General features: G+C 43.8%; 1 protein-coding gene across 2 annotated transcripts; it reads left to right on the forward strand.

Moving 5' to 3' along the window:
• The first annotated feature begins 3877 nt into the window (after nt 1-3877).
• LOC124234253 (translation initiation factor IF-2-like) lies at nt 3878-13724 on the forward strand. Of its 2 annotated transcripts, none has more exons than XM_046651502.1 (5): nt 3878-4677; nt 5284-5387; nt 9323-9395; nt 11952-12070; nt 13383-13724. In XM_046651502.1, exons 1-5 carry the CDS (start codon nt 4103-4105, stop codon nt 13511-13513), a joined length of 1002 nt encoding a protein of 333 aa, XP_046507458.1. In that variant the 5' UTR covers nt 3878-4102; the 3' UTR covers nt 13514-13724. The 2 variants fall into 2 exon arrangements, with proteins under 2 accessions (XP_046507458.1, XP_046507459.1); XM_046651503.1 differs by having other exon boundaries at nt 3882-4665.
• The last annotated feature ends 315 nt before the right edge of the window (nt 13725-14039 follow it).

Here is a 14039-nt window from a genome sequence, read left to right on the forward strand (position 1 = left end):
AACTAAACATGTCAAAGAGGTGGTTCAGCAGATTGCTGGTGAACAGAGGGCCAATTCAACACACCACAAATATGGGGACAACTGTCATCACATGGGGGGAAAAATGAAGGCGGATCCCTATCTCACACTGCACACAAAAATCAATACCAAATGGGTTATGAATGTAAATGTGAAAGGCATCATTTTAAATCTTCTCAGAAGAAACAGAGGAGAATGTCTTTATAACCCCAGAGCAGAAATTTCCAATTAGATTACATTAAAATTAAGAACTCTGTTCACCAAATACACCATAAAGCGTGAAAAGACAGGCCACAACTGGAGGAAGATATTTACAATGCATATAATCAATAAAGCATTGGTGTTACCAGTTTACTAGTTTTAAAAGACAACCAACAGAAAAATGGGTAAAAAATATGACCAGATATTTCACAAAAGGGAAACAGATGGTTCATAAACATATAAAGAGATGCTGAAACTCATTAACAATCAAAGAAATGCAAATTAAAACCACAATGACACATTATTTTGTACTCTTCCGATTGGCAGATATTAAGAAGTCTGACAGTAATAAGTGTTGCAGAGGATACAGATCAACTATAACTCTTATAGACTGCTGATCAAAGTATTGACAAACCTGCTAGCCAAAGTAGAAGCTGGTACAACCACTTGGAAAAACAATTTGATATAATTTTGTAAAGTTAAACATTCACACCCCATAACCCAGAAGTTCTACTTCTAGCAAAAAGCTTACCACAGTGGAATTCCAACCTTTTTTTTTTTTAACTCGAAAACCACCAAAAACGCTTTTAAAAATGATATACTCTTCACACTTTAAGATAACATCTAAAAAATTTCAGCCTAAGTTTAAATAGTTACAAAGGATGAATTTCTGGAGTATCACAGTAACATTTTAAAATAAAACTGACATCATTGGTTTAAACTGTCATTATTATAGCAGAGTTGATCAAAAGATAACTATATATACTGGTAATTAAAATAAAAACGAACTTTTATTGGAAATGCAGCTCTTGAAGAGATAAGAAGTACCTGGATTAAAAGAGGTTTTCCTATCACTATACACTGTATTTTAAATTATCCCTTATGTTGTCCTTGGAGAGTTTTTCCACTTGGGGCATTGCCCTTGTAAAATTCCATGTGGGTGAGTGGCATGCCCTCCTTATCTAAGGTGGAAGAGATCCTGTGAAAGGGAAGGTGGGAAAGTAGAACCAGTAGAAAGCCTCTGTCATACGCCTCAGGCATTACCAATTTTAGGAGAGCGTACACATGGAATTTAACGATCTATAAATTGATTCATTAACATCACCTGTGCCCAAGTACGCCTTAGAAAACCTCCAAGACTCCTCCATGGTTCATACACCCCAGTGTGAATATTAGAGAAATTCTTGCAACTGTGTACCAGAAAATACGTACAAGCATCTTCAAAATAGCAAAACCTAGAAATGACCAAAATATCCATCAACAGAAGAATGCATACACTGTGTTATATTCACCCACGGAATACTACACAGCAGTGAAAATTAATGACTTACATCTATACTCAATTACAGTGATGCAGAAACATAACATTGAGAGAAATAAGCAAGCCCCAGAAAACTGTATCCTGTATTCCTTTTTTTAAAGACCCAAAAACAACAGAAACCATACAATACATTGTTAAGGGATGCATACACACCCGATAAAATTATTGTTAAAAAGCAAAGAATGACAGACACAATTCAGGATAGTCACTCTGGAGGTGAGCACATTCAATATTGGTCATTTGGATTCTCAAGGATTAAGTGGTGGATAGATAAGTTTTCATTTTATTGTTTTGCTTCACAACTTGCTTATATGTTACATTTATTTTGAACACACCAAATATTACATTAAAGAAAAAAACGATTTTAAAAAACCACTCATCATATGAAAAAAAGTACGTAATTAAATCTCTTCACCTGCAGCTAGAGAGGTACATATAACATACCATGGAAATTACTATCTTTACACCAACCATAGGAACTGACATACCTTAGGTACAAAACAACTGTTTATTGGAATTAATCTTACGAGGACCAAATGAGATAAAGACGGAGCCAGTTAGCCATGAGAGATGAACCCACAGGCTGACACAGGGTTAGCACAGAAGCCAAAGTGGCTGCAAGCAAATTTAGCCACAAGCTAAAGTTACAAGGAAGCTGGTCAGTGGAGAGACAACAAACATGTAAAAGTCTGATAGCAAAATGTTAGCAAGGATGTGAGGAAACGGTGTCCTCACTCCATACCAATGAGAGTGAAAATTAGTACAACCACCTGGAGAGCTTCTGTGATATTTGGTCAAGTTGAAGATGCACTTATCATACTATGCAGCAATTCATCTACTAGGTGTATTTCCTAGAGAAACTTCCAAATGTGTACACAAGCAAACAAGTACAAAGACGTTTATTGCAGGATTGTTCTTAGAGTGAAAAACCAAAAAACAACTTCAAAGTCCATCAATAAGGAAATGGATAAATTTTGGTATATTCATACAATGGAATTCTATACCAGCAATAAAAATGAACGAACCAATGATAACACCATTATCGAAATTTATTCATATATAAATCTCAAAAATGTGATGCTGATCGAAAAAGGCAAGCGGCAAAAAGACACATATCATTTAATACCATTAAAGTTTAAAACACACAACACTAGATATTGTTTATGGATTCACTGTGATCCAAGTATAAAACATGCAAGAGAATGATAGACACAAACCTGAATACGGTGGCTACCTCTAGAGAAGGAGGGGGAGGAACTGAGAGCACCTCCAATATCTTCAATTTTATCTCATAAAAAAAACAGAGGTTCCGAAGTAAATTTGGCAAAATAATTACATCTGTAAATCTGAGTCATGGGTTGGTTAGATCCCCCTCTGTATCTTATATGTGAAATATTCCAAAAATTAAAAAGGAAAATTAGGCAAGAGTAAGAAAAGAGAGCAAATGAACAGAGACAAGACACCAAAACGCAGCCCTTGAGCGCAGAGCACGAACCTTTGAGCAAGAGCAGCAGCAGTTGGGTCCCTAAAGGGTTTGAAATTTCTCTCTTTGCATCCTTATAAGAAATTCCATTTCCCTTAGGAAAAAACGCAAATTTCCTGCAATAAAAAATGCCCTAACTAGAGCTTAACTATGAGGAAACTATTCCCACGGGAAAAGTAAAATCTCCAAAATGTCTACCTTGCTTCCCGCCAGGATGTAGGGCAGAATCAAAAGAAATAATTTATGTAAACGCCATAAAACACCATATATATTAAGCATTATCACGAACGCCCAGGGTCGGCTAGAATGTATTCGCCCAATTGGCGTGTGCATATATTTTTAGGAGTTCTGCAGTGGAAGGGTTTTGGGCATCTAGGGCGCCTCTGGAAAAGGCACGCCGCACTGGTACCTACGCCTTGGCTCCATTTTTGGCCCTTGTCCCCTCCCTTATTCCGGCCCCAGAAGAGGCTGGCTCAACAAGCCACACCTGACACCGTAGACACTGCGGAGCAGCTGGCCAGACCCGCGGCTGTCCCCGGGTCCTGAAGCGTCGGGGGAGGGAGGATGCTCCGAAGGGGCGCAGGGGAGGGGGGAGCGCTGGGTTGATTTCCCCCCCTCCTGGTCCCCTCCTTGGGGAGCCGCCGGCCCCGACTCGGCTGCCATGCTCACCAAAACAGGTGGCGCAGACGTAGGAAACACAAGACACAGAGGACCGGGCGCGCACGAACATTCACGAACACTCGCGAACGAAAACCCGCACCACCGAGATCACGCACTCCACAGGACCCAAGCGCGGCAGGCGCGCGGGGACACGCGAGGACGCACACCGGGGGGGGCGATGCTCCAGGCGGGGGTCACGACTGCAGGAGGCGCGGCCATGCGCGCGGGGGACGCACACTCCCCCGAAGGGGCAGTGACACAAAGGGGGGGGCCACCCACGCAGCCTGGGGCGCCGCCGCCGGGAAGAACCGGCGCACACAAAAAGGGGCCAGGAGAGGACACACGGGCTGGGGGACCTCACGCCTAGCAGGGGCGTCACGTCGCTCGGACCCGGGAGAAGATGCGCGGGCGGCAGGGAGATGCGCACACAAAGGGGCCACATCCACCGTCGCCCGCACAGACCCCCGGAGGGGCCCAGGCTTGCAGAAGGGGGACCCCAGTCAAAGAGGACACACCCACTGGGGCAGACAAAGGCGGCCACACCCCCAGCGCACCGGCAGCCCGACCCACGCAGACACACCGCGGGCACCACAGCGAGCGACGCGGGGCGACGCGCACACACCCACACTCACCACACACCCACGGAGGGGGTGTGGAGGGCCCCGCTCCCCGGGCATCTCGGCTGCAGCGCGACAAGGAGACACATCCGGGAGCCCTGCCGCGCGCCAGGTGTGCACTCACCGGGGCCCGCCGCCCGCGAGCCTCGGACGCGGCCAGCCGCCGCCGCCTCGGGCCCTCCACGTCAGACAGACGGCGGCCGGGAGCTGGCGGCGGCGCGGGCGGCCGGCGCGTCACGTGGGCTGGCGCACATGCGCGGTGGCGCCGCCCCGCCCACCTCCGCGGCGGCGAGCGGAGCGATCCAGCGGGGACCCCGCGCTCGCGCGCTCCGGTCCGACGAGAGGCGCGGTGCGCCTGCGCCTGGGTGGGTGTGTCGGTGGGTGGGTGCCTTCGCTACTCGGACTTTCCATCGGTTTTTTTTTTGTCTCTCGCCCCCCTGCGGCTCGCCCCTTGGCACTTGCGCAGGGGACTCAGCGCGGAGGTGGCAGAGCGGGCGGGAGGGGCCCCACTGGGCGCATGAGGGACACAAGGTCGAGGGTCTCCTATCCTCCTAATGGGAAACAGAAGCCCCCACGAGAGGGCAGGGTCGGGTCCCCGGCGTCGCAGCCCAGGCCGGGATAGGCCGCGCCAGCCTCCGCCCTGCCCTTCCCTTCCCGAAGGGAGGCGAAGCTTGCGGGGCAGGAGCGGCGTCTGTCCCTCCGTTGCTCTCCCCTGCCGTCCCCTCCCCTCCGCTGCAGGGTGCTCGCTCCGCCCTGTGTGCCCCTGTGCGCGCGCAGGGGGGTTTGCGCGTGCACGCGAGGCGTGGGGTCTGGTGGGCAAGCGGGGGTGTGTCAGAGGTGTGTGCGCAGGATGACAGTTTGCAGTGCTTTAGTCCGGGAAAAACACTGCAGGGGCTGTGCCCATGGCAGAGCGATGAGGTTAAAACAGACCAATGGTGACGGGGAGGAAATCACTCACGGGCCATTGTGTTTCTTTTCCACAGATTGTCTAAAGCCACCGGGAAAATGGTGGAAAATTCACCGTCGCCATTGCCAGAAAGAGCGATTTATGGCTTTGTCCTTTTCTTAAGCTCCCAGTTTGGCTTCAGTAAGTACTTTGCTGAGAGATGGCCAGGGCCTTTTCCTGGTGTTCCAGGACAAGGAAATTACTGCGTTTGTTGTCAGAACGTGCGCACATGAACTGTGGTTCTTTCTACCTATGTCTCTTTTTAAGAAGACCTGAAGGGAACCTAGGTTTGTTCGGAGGTTTTTATGTGCCAGACACTAGCCTAAAAGATTTAGTCTCAACAAAATATTTATACAGCAGCAGAGAGGATTGCAAAGTGAATAAAACCTGGTCCCTGTGGTCATGGTCTTGTGGGCAAGACCGACAAGTAAATCTGCGATTAACACTCAGTGTGATAAGTGCCATGGGAGCCCAGGGGAGAGACGTGAAATCAAACTGGGAAATCAGAGACAGCTTTTTCCCCCAACAGTAAGAAGTGGGGAGGCCTTGAATGAGGGGTTTGGATGTGAGTAAGTTGGTGTGGCTCCAGTGCAGCCTGTAGGAGCTGGAGAGTGAAGGGAGTTAGGCTGGAGAAGTCAGCTGCCCTATACATCCCAGATCTTGCTCAGTCTCCATAAGATCCCATTTTACAGATGAGGCAACTGATGCTCACTGAGACACTAAGATGCCCAAAGACAAACAGCAGGCCCCACGTCTCTGCTGAAAGGGATTTGAGAATTAGGAGGGAAACAAAAGGGAGAATATTAGGTGCCCACCATCCAACTTTGTGGAATTTTGTGGAAACTGGGGAGGTGGGGGAGTGGGAGTGCTTCTGAACCCTAAGTGCATCAGTATAGCCAACCAAGCTGTTGGCTAGGGGAGTCTATGGAGTGAAGAAGTTATAGCTTGAGTTCAAATCCTGACTCCCCCACAGATTCCCTCTGTGATCTGGGACCATTTACTTAACCTCTTCGAGCCTTCAGGTTCTTCATCTGTAAAAGGGTGGTGATGATGTTTATTGAATGCTTATTATGCATAAGACAGTCTTGTAGGGTAGATAGTCTTATTTTTGTCCCCATTTTACAGATGACAATACTGAGGTACACAGGGTTTAAGGAACGTGTCCAAGGTCACACAGCCAGTAAGTGATGGAGCTAGAATTTGAACCCAGACAGTGGGTTGACTTCGCTCTGCTGCCTCTTATGACTGTTGTGAGGATTAATTGGAGTAATTTATGCAAAGCCCTGAAAACAATGCATGGGAACAATAGTACTTAATAAGTGTTAGCTGCTGTTATTGTTATCATCAACATCACCATTTTTGTCAACCCTTGTTTTAGAGAGTATGAAGGATTAGAAACTGTACAAATAAATCAAAGTAATGACTTTAAGACTTAAATCCAGTAATACCCACAGCCGAAACTTAATTCAACAAATTTTTTAGTGCTCACCACATGCCAGGCACTGTGAGAGGCAAAGGAGGAGCAAAATAGCCCAAAATTTCCTGCTTTCATAGAGTTTCCATTCTCATGGGGGGAGCTAGCCAATGGACAAGTTAAATATGTCACACATATACAACGTGAGATGATAACATGTACCATGGGAGAAATTAAGCAAGAATGGAGAATAAGGAGTGGGAAGAGGTTGCTGTTTTAAATACAGCGGTCTGGAATTTCCAGTGCCTCGCTGAGAGGTGAGATTTGAGCACAGACGTGAAAAGTGCAAGTTAGCCATATGGTGATCTGGGAAAAGAGCCTCCCAGACAGAGATAGCCAGTACAGAAGCCGTTAGGAAGAAGCATGCCTGTAGGTTCAAGAAACATGTCAGTGGATGTCAGTAAGGTTGAAGCCTGAGAAAGTGAGGCAGAAAGTAATAGGAGGGAGGAGGTCAGAGGCCAGTACCCAACAGTTATGATAAAACTAGTGGTGGGTGCAGGGGGCTTACATGACTCCCTCTTTACATTGAAATATTTACTGAATTAAAAGCAAGGTAATTATCTTAGTCTGCTCAGGCTGCAATAACAAAATACCATAGACTGGGTGGCTTATACAATATAGATTTATTTCTCACAGTTCTGGAAGCTGGGAAGTGGAAGATGAGAGTGCCAGCATGATGGGGTTCTGGTGAAGGCCCTCTTCTGGCTTGTAGACAGCCAACTTCTTGCTGCGTTCTCCCATAGTGGGGAGAGAGCGTGAGCAAGCTCTGGTCTCTTCCTTTTCTTGTAAGGATACTGATCCCATCATGGGGGCCCCACCTTCATGACCTCTTCTAAACCCAACTACCTCCCAAAGGCCCCAACTCCAAATAGCATCAATTAGGGCTTCAACATATGAATTTGAGGGGGACACAAACATGCTGTCCATAACAGGAATTGCAGATTGTGAAAATAGCTTTGAAGAACATAAAGGGAAATGATTGGGAGTAATGAGGGTGTGGTGGGTGGGATACAGCCGTAATAGCAAGTGATGGGGAAAACCTCTTTTAAGGAGGTGACATCTGAGCTAAGACATGAAGGAAGAGAAGGAAGCATCCATTGAAAGAGCCAAGGGAAGAACATTCCAGGCAGACAGAGCTCACTACAAGTGCAGTGGCCCTGAGACAGTGTGGCTGGACTGGAGTGTAGTGCCTGAGAACACTGGAGAGCTAGGCAGGAGCCACATCATTTAAGTCCTGGCCATCCCTGGGTAAGGAGTTTGGATTTTATTCCCAGGGCACTGAAGGATTTAAAAGACAAGTGTTATGGTCAAATTTATATTTTTGGAAGGTCACTCAATATTCTGTGGAGAATGACTGCTCAAGTGTTTTCTTTCTTCAGGGTTGAAATTACTAGACACTCACTCTGAAAACTCCCATAACTCATTCATCTGCTCTTGCCACCGAATCTCGTGGGGCTTCTTACTGCCTTGGCTAACCTCCTACTCATCCTTTAGGCCCCAGTTTTCCTCCAGGAAATCTTTCCTGACCATTAACATTGCCTGCATCACCAGCAGTGGTGCTCCTATATCATCTTTTGTTAGTCACTCATTAGCACTTCTCCTAGTGTACTGAAAATAGCAATCTACTCCTCTCTCTTCCTCACAAGATTTTAAGCTCAGGAACGACAGAAGCCATCTCTTTTGGATTCACTGTTGTGTCTCATGCTTCTGACATATAGAATTCTGTAATACATATGTGTTGAGAAAAATGTTAATCCTTCATCATCATCGATATAGGTAGTTTGAAATTTGTGTCTGCCACTTACCCATGGCAGATATTTCTAAGAGTCCGTTTCCTCCTCTGTAAAAATGACATAATACTTCATAGGATTGTTTTGAGGATTAAATGAAATAATGCATGTAAAATGCTTGGAAGTGTGCTTACCCCACAGTGAGCGGTCAGAGGTTAGCTGTTTTTACCACGTAGGGACAACAGTAAAGGATGCCCCAGAAAGTTGGATTGAAGGAAATAAGATTGTGCTCTGGGAGATAAGGCGGCAGCCCAACATGTGGATCAGGACAGGACTGTAAGCAACTAAATGTCTGTAATTATTTCAACCCTGTGGGATGAAGCATTAAATTCCTTGTATGCATAAAGAAAATTGCTTGGTGCTATCAGGATTACAATTGCTAAGGCACAATTTCTGCCTTTCAGTTGCTTAAAATCCAGTGTGAGTTAAAACTTGTTTTAAAAAATGACTAATGGAGGAAAAGGGGAGTGCTGTTTAATGGATATGGAGTTTCAGATTTGCAAGATGAAAAAATCCTGAAGATTTGTGTCACAGCAGTGCAAATATACTTAATACAACTGAACTGTACACTTAAAAAAGGTTAAATTTTATATTTTTTAACCACAATAAAGAGATTACTAATATAAAATAATTATAATAAGTATTGCAAGGATGATAGAAATAAGGAGCTAGAAGAACTGAAAGGAGGGAAAAATCACTTCTGAGTGAAGCAGGGAAGCTCCAGAGGACCCTTTCTGTTTTATCTGAGCCATCCTAGATGAGATGCATGCCTTACTGACTTTTTTCTTTTTTTCTTTTCCCCTCTTCTATAGTACTATATCTCGTGTGGGCATTTGTTCCTGAATCTTGGCTAAACTCCCTAGGCTTAACCTATTGGCCTCAAAAGTAAGTTGAACGTATTTCTTAAATAAAATAAGAATATATTAATGCTGCTTTGAATGATCAGATATTTCCTAAAGACTACCCAAATTTTCAATGTTTATTCTTTTAAGATCCATAAATAACCATTTAGAAATTCAAAGCTTTTTAAAGATCATTATTGGTGCGCCTCCTAATTAAAGATGGTGGGGTGAACACACATCTTTATCTCCATTTCCTCCCAACATCCTGCTAAAATGATACCGTAGAAAAAAATGTAAGGCGTAAACCCACGGGAACAAATAACGGAAAAGTAGATAAGAAGTATCAACAGCATTTTGGGAAGTGGATTGCAGGCGGGTGAGAGGTGACTGACTTAGTTCCCTCTTCTTCCACATTGCTAAAGGAGGGAAGCCAGCAAGAATGTTTGTGCCCTGGAACTCAGAAAGGCTCAGACACTGGAGGTACAGGCACCTCTTTAACACAGTAGTTCTGGGTTGGGCTGAAAACAGTGCTTAAAGAGCATTAGACCTCCAGTCCCCTTCCTCGGCCCTCAAAACTGAAGACCAACCCTCCCCTAGAAGACAGGAGTGTTGCTCTCTGAAAAGGTTGAATGAGGCTCTGGGCTGGGGACGCTCCGTCGAACTGAATGTGGAGATGAGGCTACTACCGAAAACAGAAGTGTGAATCTGCTCAGTGATGGGATTCCCCCCACGCACCTTTCCTCATTGGGATCTCAGGCTTCTGATTGGCAGGCTTATACCACTCTACTTCTCCCAACAAAGAGGGTAGGGTGCTCCCTGAGGAAGTCACCCAGCTCAGGAGAAAAGATCTCTAATTTCTGACATCTGGACATCCTCCAGTGAATGGCCGGGTCTCCTACGGTGGAGCTCACCAGTTGGCCATCCTGCCCACGTGTACATAATGCTTCCAGTTAGCTTCTTATTACTTCATTTTTAAAATATGAATGGACAGCTGTAACTTACCAGACATTAAAAAAACCCTCTAAAATGGAATATAAAAGAGAAAAGCAAAAAAGGGAACTTGAAGGAAATGAAGATAATGCAAGGAACAGAAGAAAATTTTAAAATAACAAAATACTCAAAGATAATAAAAGATTATAACTATGAAACAACAGAATGCTATAAAAAGGGGAATGTTCAGGGAATTACTGTATTTGGAAATTATAAATATGATGGCGAAAATTAAAATTTTAATGAAAGGTTAGAAGATAAACTAAAAGGTAATCTCCAGAAAGTAGAAGAGAACACAGCAAAGTGGCAAATAGAGAAGAGATGAGGAAAGTATAACGGCAAAAAAGCTATCTCTTGGAAGTTCCGGAAAGAGAAAACAGTAGGGAGGAAATTATTAAGGAAACAATGCACCCGGTAAAACATCCAGGACAGAGCACGTGATGTGCTGAACCATATTGAGAGGATAGGAGATAGAGTCCTATCAGAGAACTTGAGGATTCAGTATTGATAGGTACATGGGATACCAAGCAAAGAGACAAAAAGATGTAACTACTAAATCCAGGAAAAACAAAATATTGTACAAGGAAACATAATAATACACTAAGGTGCTCAGTTGCAAACATCATTTATATAGTCACAATAATTTTTTTTAAAGATTGACACCTGAGCTAATATCTGTTGCCAATCTCTTTTTCTTCTTCTTCTTCTTCTTCTTCTCCCCAAAGCCCCCCAGTACATAGTTGTATATGCTAGTTGTAGGTCCTTCTAGTTGTGCTCTGTGGGACGCTGCCTCAGCATGGCTTGATGAGCGGTGCCACGTCTGCACCCAGGATCCGAACCAGGGAAACCCCGGGCCACCGAAGCTGGAGCGCCATGTCAACCACTTGGCCACGGGAGCGGCCCCATAGTCACAATAATTTTTAAAAACTGCTCATGTGGGGGCTGGCCCAGTGGTGCAGTGGTTGGGTTCACACGTTCCACTTTGCCAGCCCAGAGTTCACTGGTGTGGATTCCAGGTGTGGACCCACGTACCGCTTGTCAAGCCATGCTGTGGCTGGTGTCCCACACATAAAGTAGAGGAAGATGGGCATGGATGTTAGCTCGGACCATCTTCCTCAGCAAAAAGAGGAGGATTGGTGGCAGATTAGCCCAGGGCTAATCTTCCTCAAAAAAACTGCTGACATGATCAGAAATTGTGATGTAAGTATAGTAGGAGGATAGGGAGGAAGGTGAGAGGGCAGGGTGCAAAAGAGCTAATTTCCTCATCTCCGTCTTAGGTAGTCCAGAGAAAATGTCTGAAATTGAAAAAAATCAAGAGATAATAATGAGTACCTTGTGTAGAAATGTGTAAGTAAATACCAGAAGAAACAGCTCAGATGCTAAAAGTGTTCCCTTTTGGAGAGTAAGACTCTGGGGTCAGGATGGGTGTGATTACAGGATTCCAGCTTTTCATTATAGGCCTTGTAGAATTATTTGACTGCCTTTTATATGCATGTATTCCTTCAATAAAAATTAAAATTAAATTTTCACAGTATGTTAACTTGGTGATGGACTCAAGAATTCAGCTCTTTGGGAAGTCTGTTACCTGCTTTAATATTCTCTTCTGCAGATACTGGGCGGTCGCATTGCCTGTCTACCTCCTCATTACTATAGTAATCGGTTATATACTCTTATTTGGAATAAACATGATGAGTACCTCTCCACTCGACTCCATTCATACAATCACAGGTAAATGGTATTAAAGAAACTGCTGGGGGATGGAGGATGGGGTGTCAACACTTTTATCAAGCAAAACAAGGGCCAGCCCCGTGGCCAAATAGTTAAGTTCACATGCTGTGCTTCAGTAGCCCAGGGTTTTGCTGGTTTGGATCCTAGGCGTGGACATGGCACCATTCATCAGGCCACGCTGAGGCAGCATCCCATGCACTACAACTAGAAGGACCCACAACTAATAATATACAGCTATGTACTGCGGGGATTTGGGGAGAAAAAGCAGAAAAAAAAAATCTTATTAAAAAAAAAACAGCCAAGAATATGCTGCACTAGGTGACACACACTGGCACAATAAAAAGAACCTAGGAGAAAGAAATACAAAGTTATATCAGAGGAAGTGTTTACATGGCAGAAATAAGTTCTGATGAATATGCTGTTTGCAGCACTAGTTAACAGGTGTATTTTTCCATAAAAACCACAAGCATATAATATGTTCTTCAGCAACTTTGCCTGAGAAAAACTTTTTATCCTAAACAGGCAGTGTTGATCAAGGAATGGCCAATAGGTCCATGCAGAGCTTGTCCAGAAGAGGGATTTCGAGGGGAGGGGAGATGTCATCCTCAGGGTCACTGTACGCCTGACCCCAATTAAGTGAATAGAAGAGCCACAGCATGTTTTTGTAGTTTTCTATTTTTTAAGTTCTTTTACTTCAAGTCTAAAGATTAAAATAAATTAGATTCCTGAGCTTGCTTAGATTCTAGGAAGCAAAGTACTTTTTAAGTTCCCTGATATGATTTTTTAACTTTTCAAAGCCTCTTTTTGTCAGCCTATACGATGTATTTTGAAAATCAATTATAGTATTTTTATATTTCTTCTCTGATAGCCTTCTGTATTCCCTGCATTCTTGACTGGAATTACAGCAAATAGACAGTTTGTGCAAAGAGGGAAAATTGTTAGGTTTGCATGAATGATTGTACCAAATGATGTAATAGTTTTGGGGTGTTGATTTAAATATGTTTCCTAAGCCTGGGTAGCCTTACCTACCTATGGTCAAATGGCAAATGGGACTTTAATCATCATTGTATAGTTGAATGAAATATTAGTTCCTTAACCAAATTAGAGATGCAAAAAGTACTTTGCTGATTTTTATTTTAATTGGGACATTTCTTCTAAAGAGAGAATATAAGTAGTCTTTTAATTATGTTAAACGTGGTATTTGTCGTTGTCCAGACATCAGCCTCGTAAACTATGTGGTGGGTCTCTATAACCCACAGAGACTAGAGAAGAAATTGCTTGGGTAACTGAGCCCTTTTTCCTCTCCTTGCAGATAACTATGCGAAAAATCAGCAGCAGAAGAAATACCAAGAAGAGGCCATCCCAGCGTTAAGAGATATTCCTATTAGTGAAGTAAACCAAATGTTCTTTCTTGCAGCCAAAGAACTTACACCCAAAAACTGAGTTGTGTGTAGACTAGCAGCACACATTTATTATACGTTTTGATGTAATAATTTTGACCATAATTATTTTGACTACCTCTCTTATTAATCCCTGGTGTTGAAATATAAAAAGATGTAAGTTGAACTTCTCTTAGGTTAAGTTTCATTAGTATTTAAGTATTCTCAAATATAAGTTATTAAGGAGAGAATAAATAAAATACTGCATTACCATATAGCAGACTTTTTGAAAAATAAGTGTCAGAAGCAGCAGCAAGAAGTCCCAACAGAGAGACATTAACGTTGTAATTTTCAGGGGCAATTGTGTCCTCCCTACTGTTTGTTCTCAGAGGCCCAGAATTCAAACTCTTGGATTTGGGAGAAGGGTATGTTTAATGTGCGTGTCCTTGCCACCAGTTTCATGTCTAAGACACAAACAAATATTTATTGAGTACTTACTGCGTACCAGGCACTGAGGATGTAGCAATGATAAGATTCTCTCTCAAAGAGCCCACGTTTTAGAGACAGATTGAGAAAGACTAAGCAAATAA

The sequence above is a fragment of the Equus quagga genome, unplaced genomic scaffold (genome assembly GCF_021613505.1).
Source record: "Equus quagga isolate Etosha38 unplaced genomic scaffold, UCLA_HA_Equagga_1.0 73442_RagTag, whole genome shotgun sequence".
NCBI lineage: Eukaryota > Metazoa > Chordata > Mammalia > Perissodactyla > Equidae > Equus > Equus quagga.

Bases quoted from the DNA above. Each gene is read 5' to 3' on its own strand.
- LOC124234253 (XM_046651502.1), top strand. From the start codon at position 4,103: ATGCGCACACAAAGGGGCCACATCCACCGTCGCCCGCACAGACCCCCG. The intron at 4,678-5,283 runs GTGGGTGGGTGC...TCTTTTCCACAG, and splicing joins GCGCCTGGGTGGGTGTGTCG to ATTGTCTAAAGCCACCGGGA. The intron at 9,396-11,951 runs GTAAGTTGAACG...TCTCTTCTGCAG, and splicing joins TTAACCTATTGGCCTCAAAA to ATACTGGGCGGTCGCATTGC.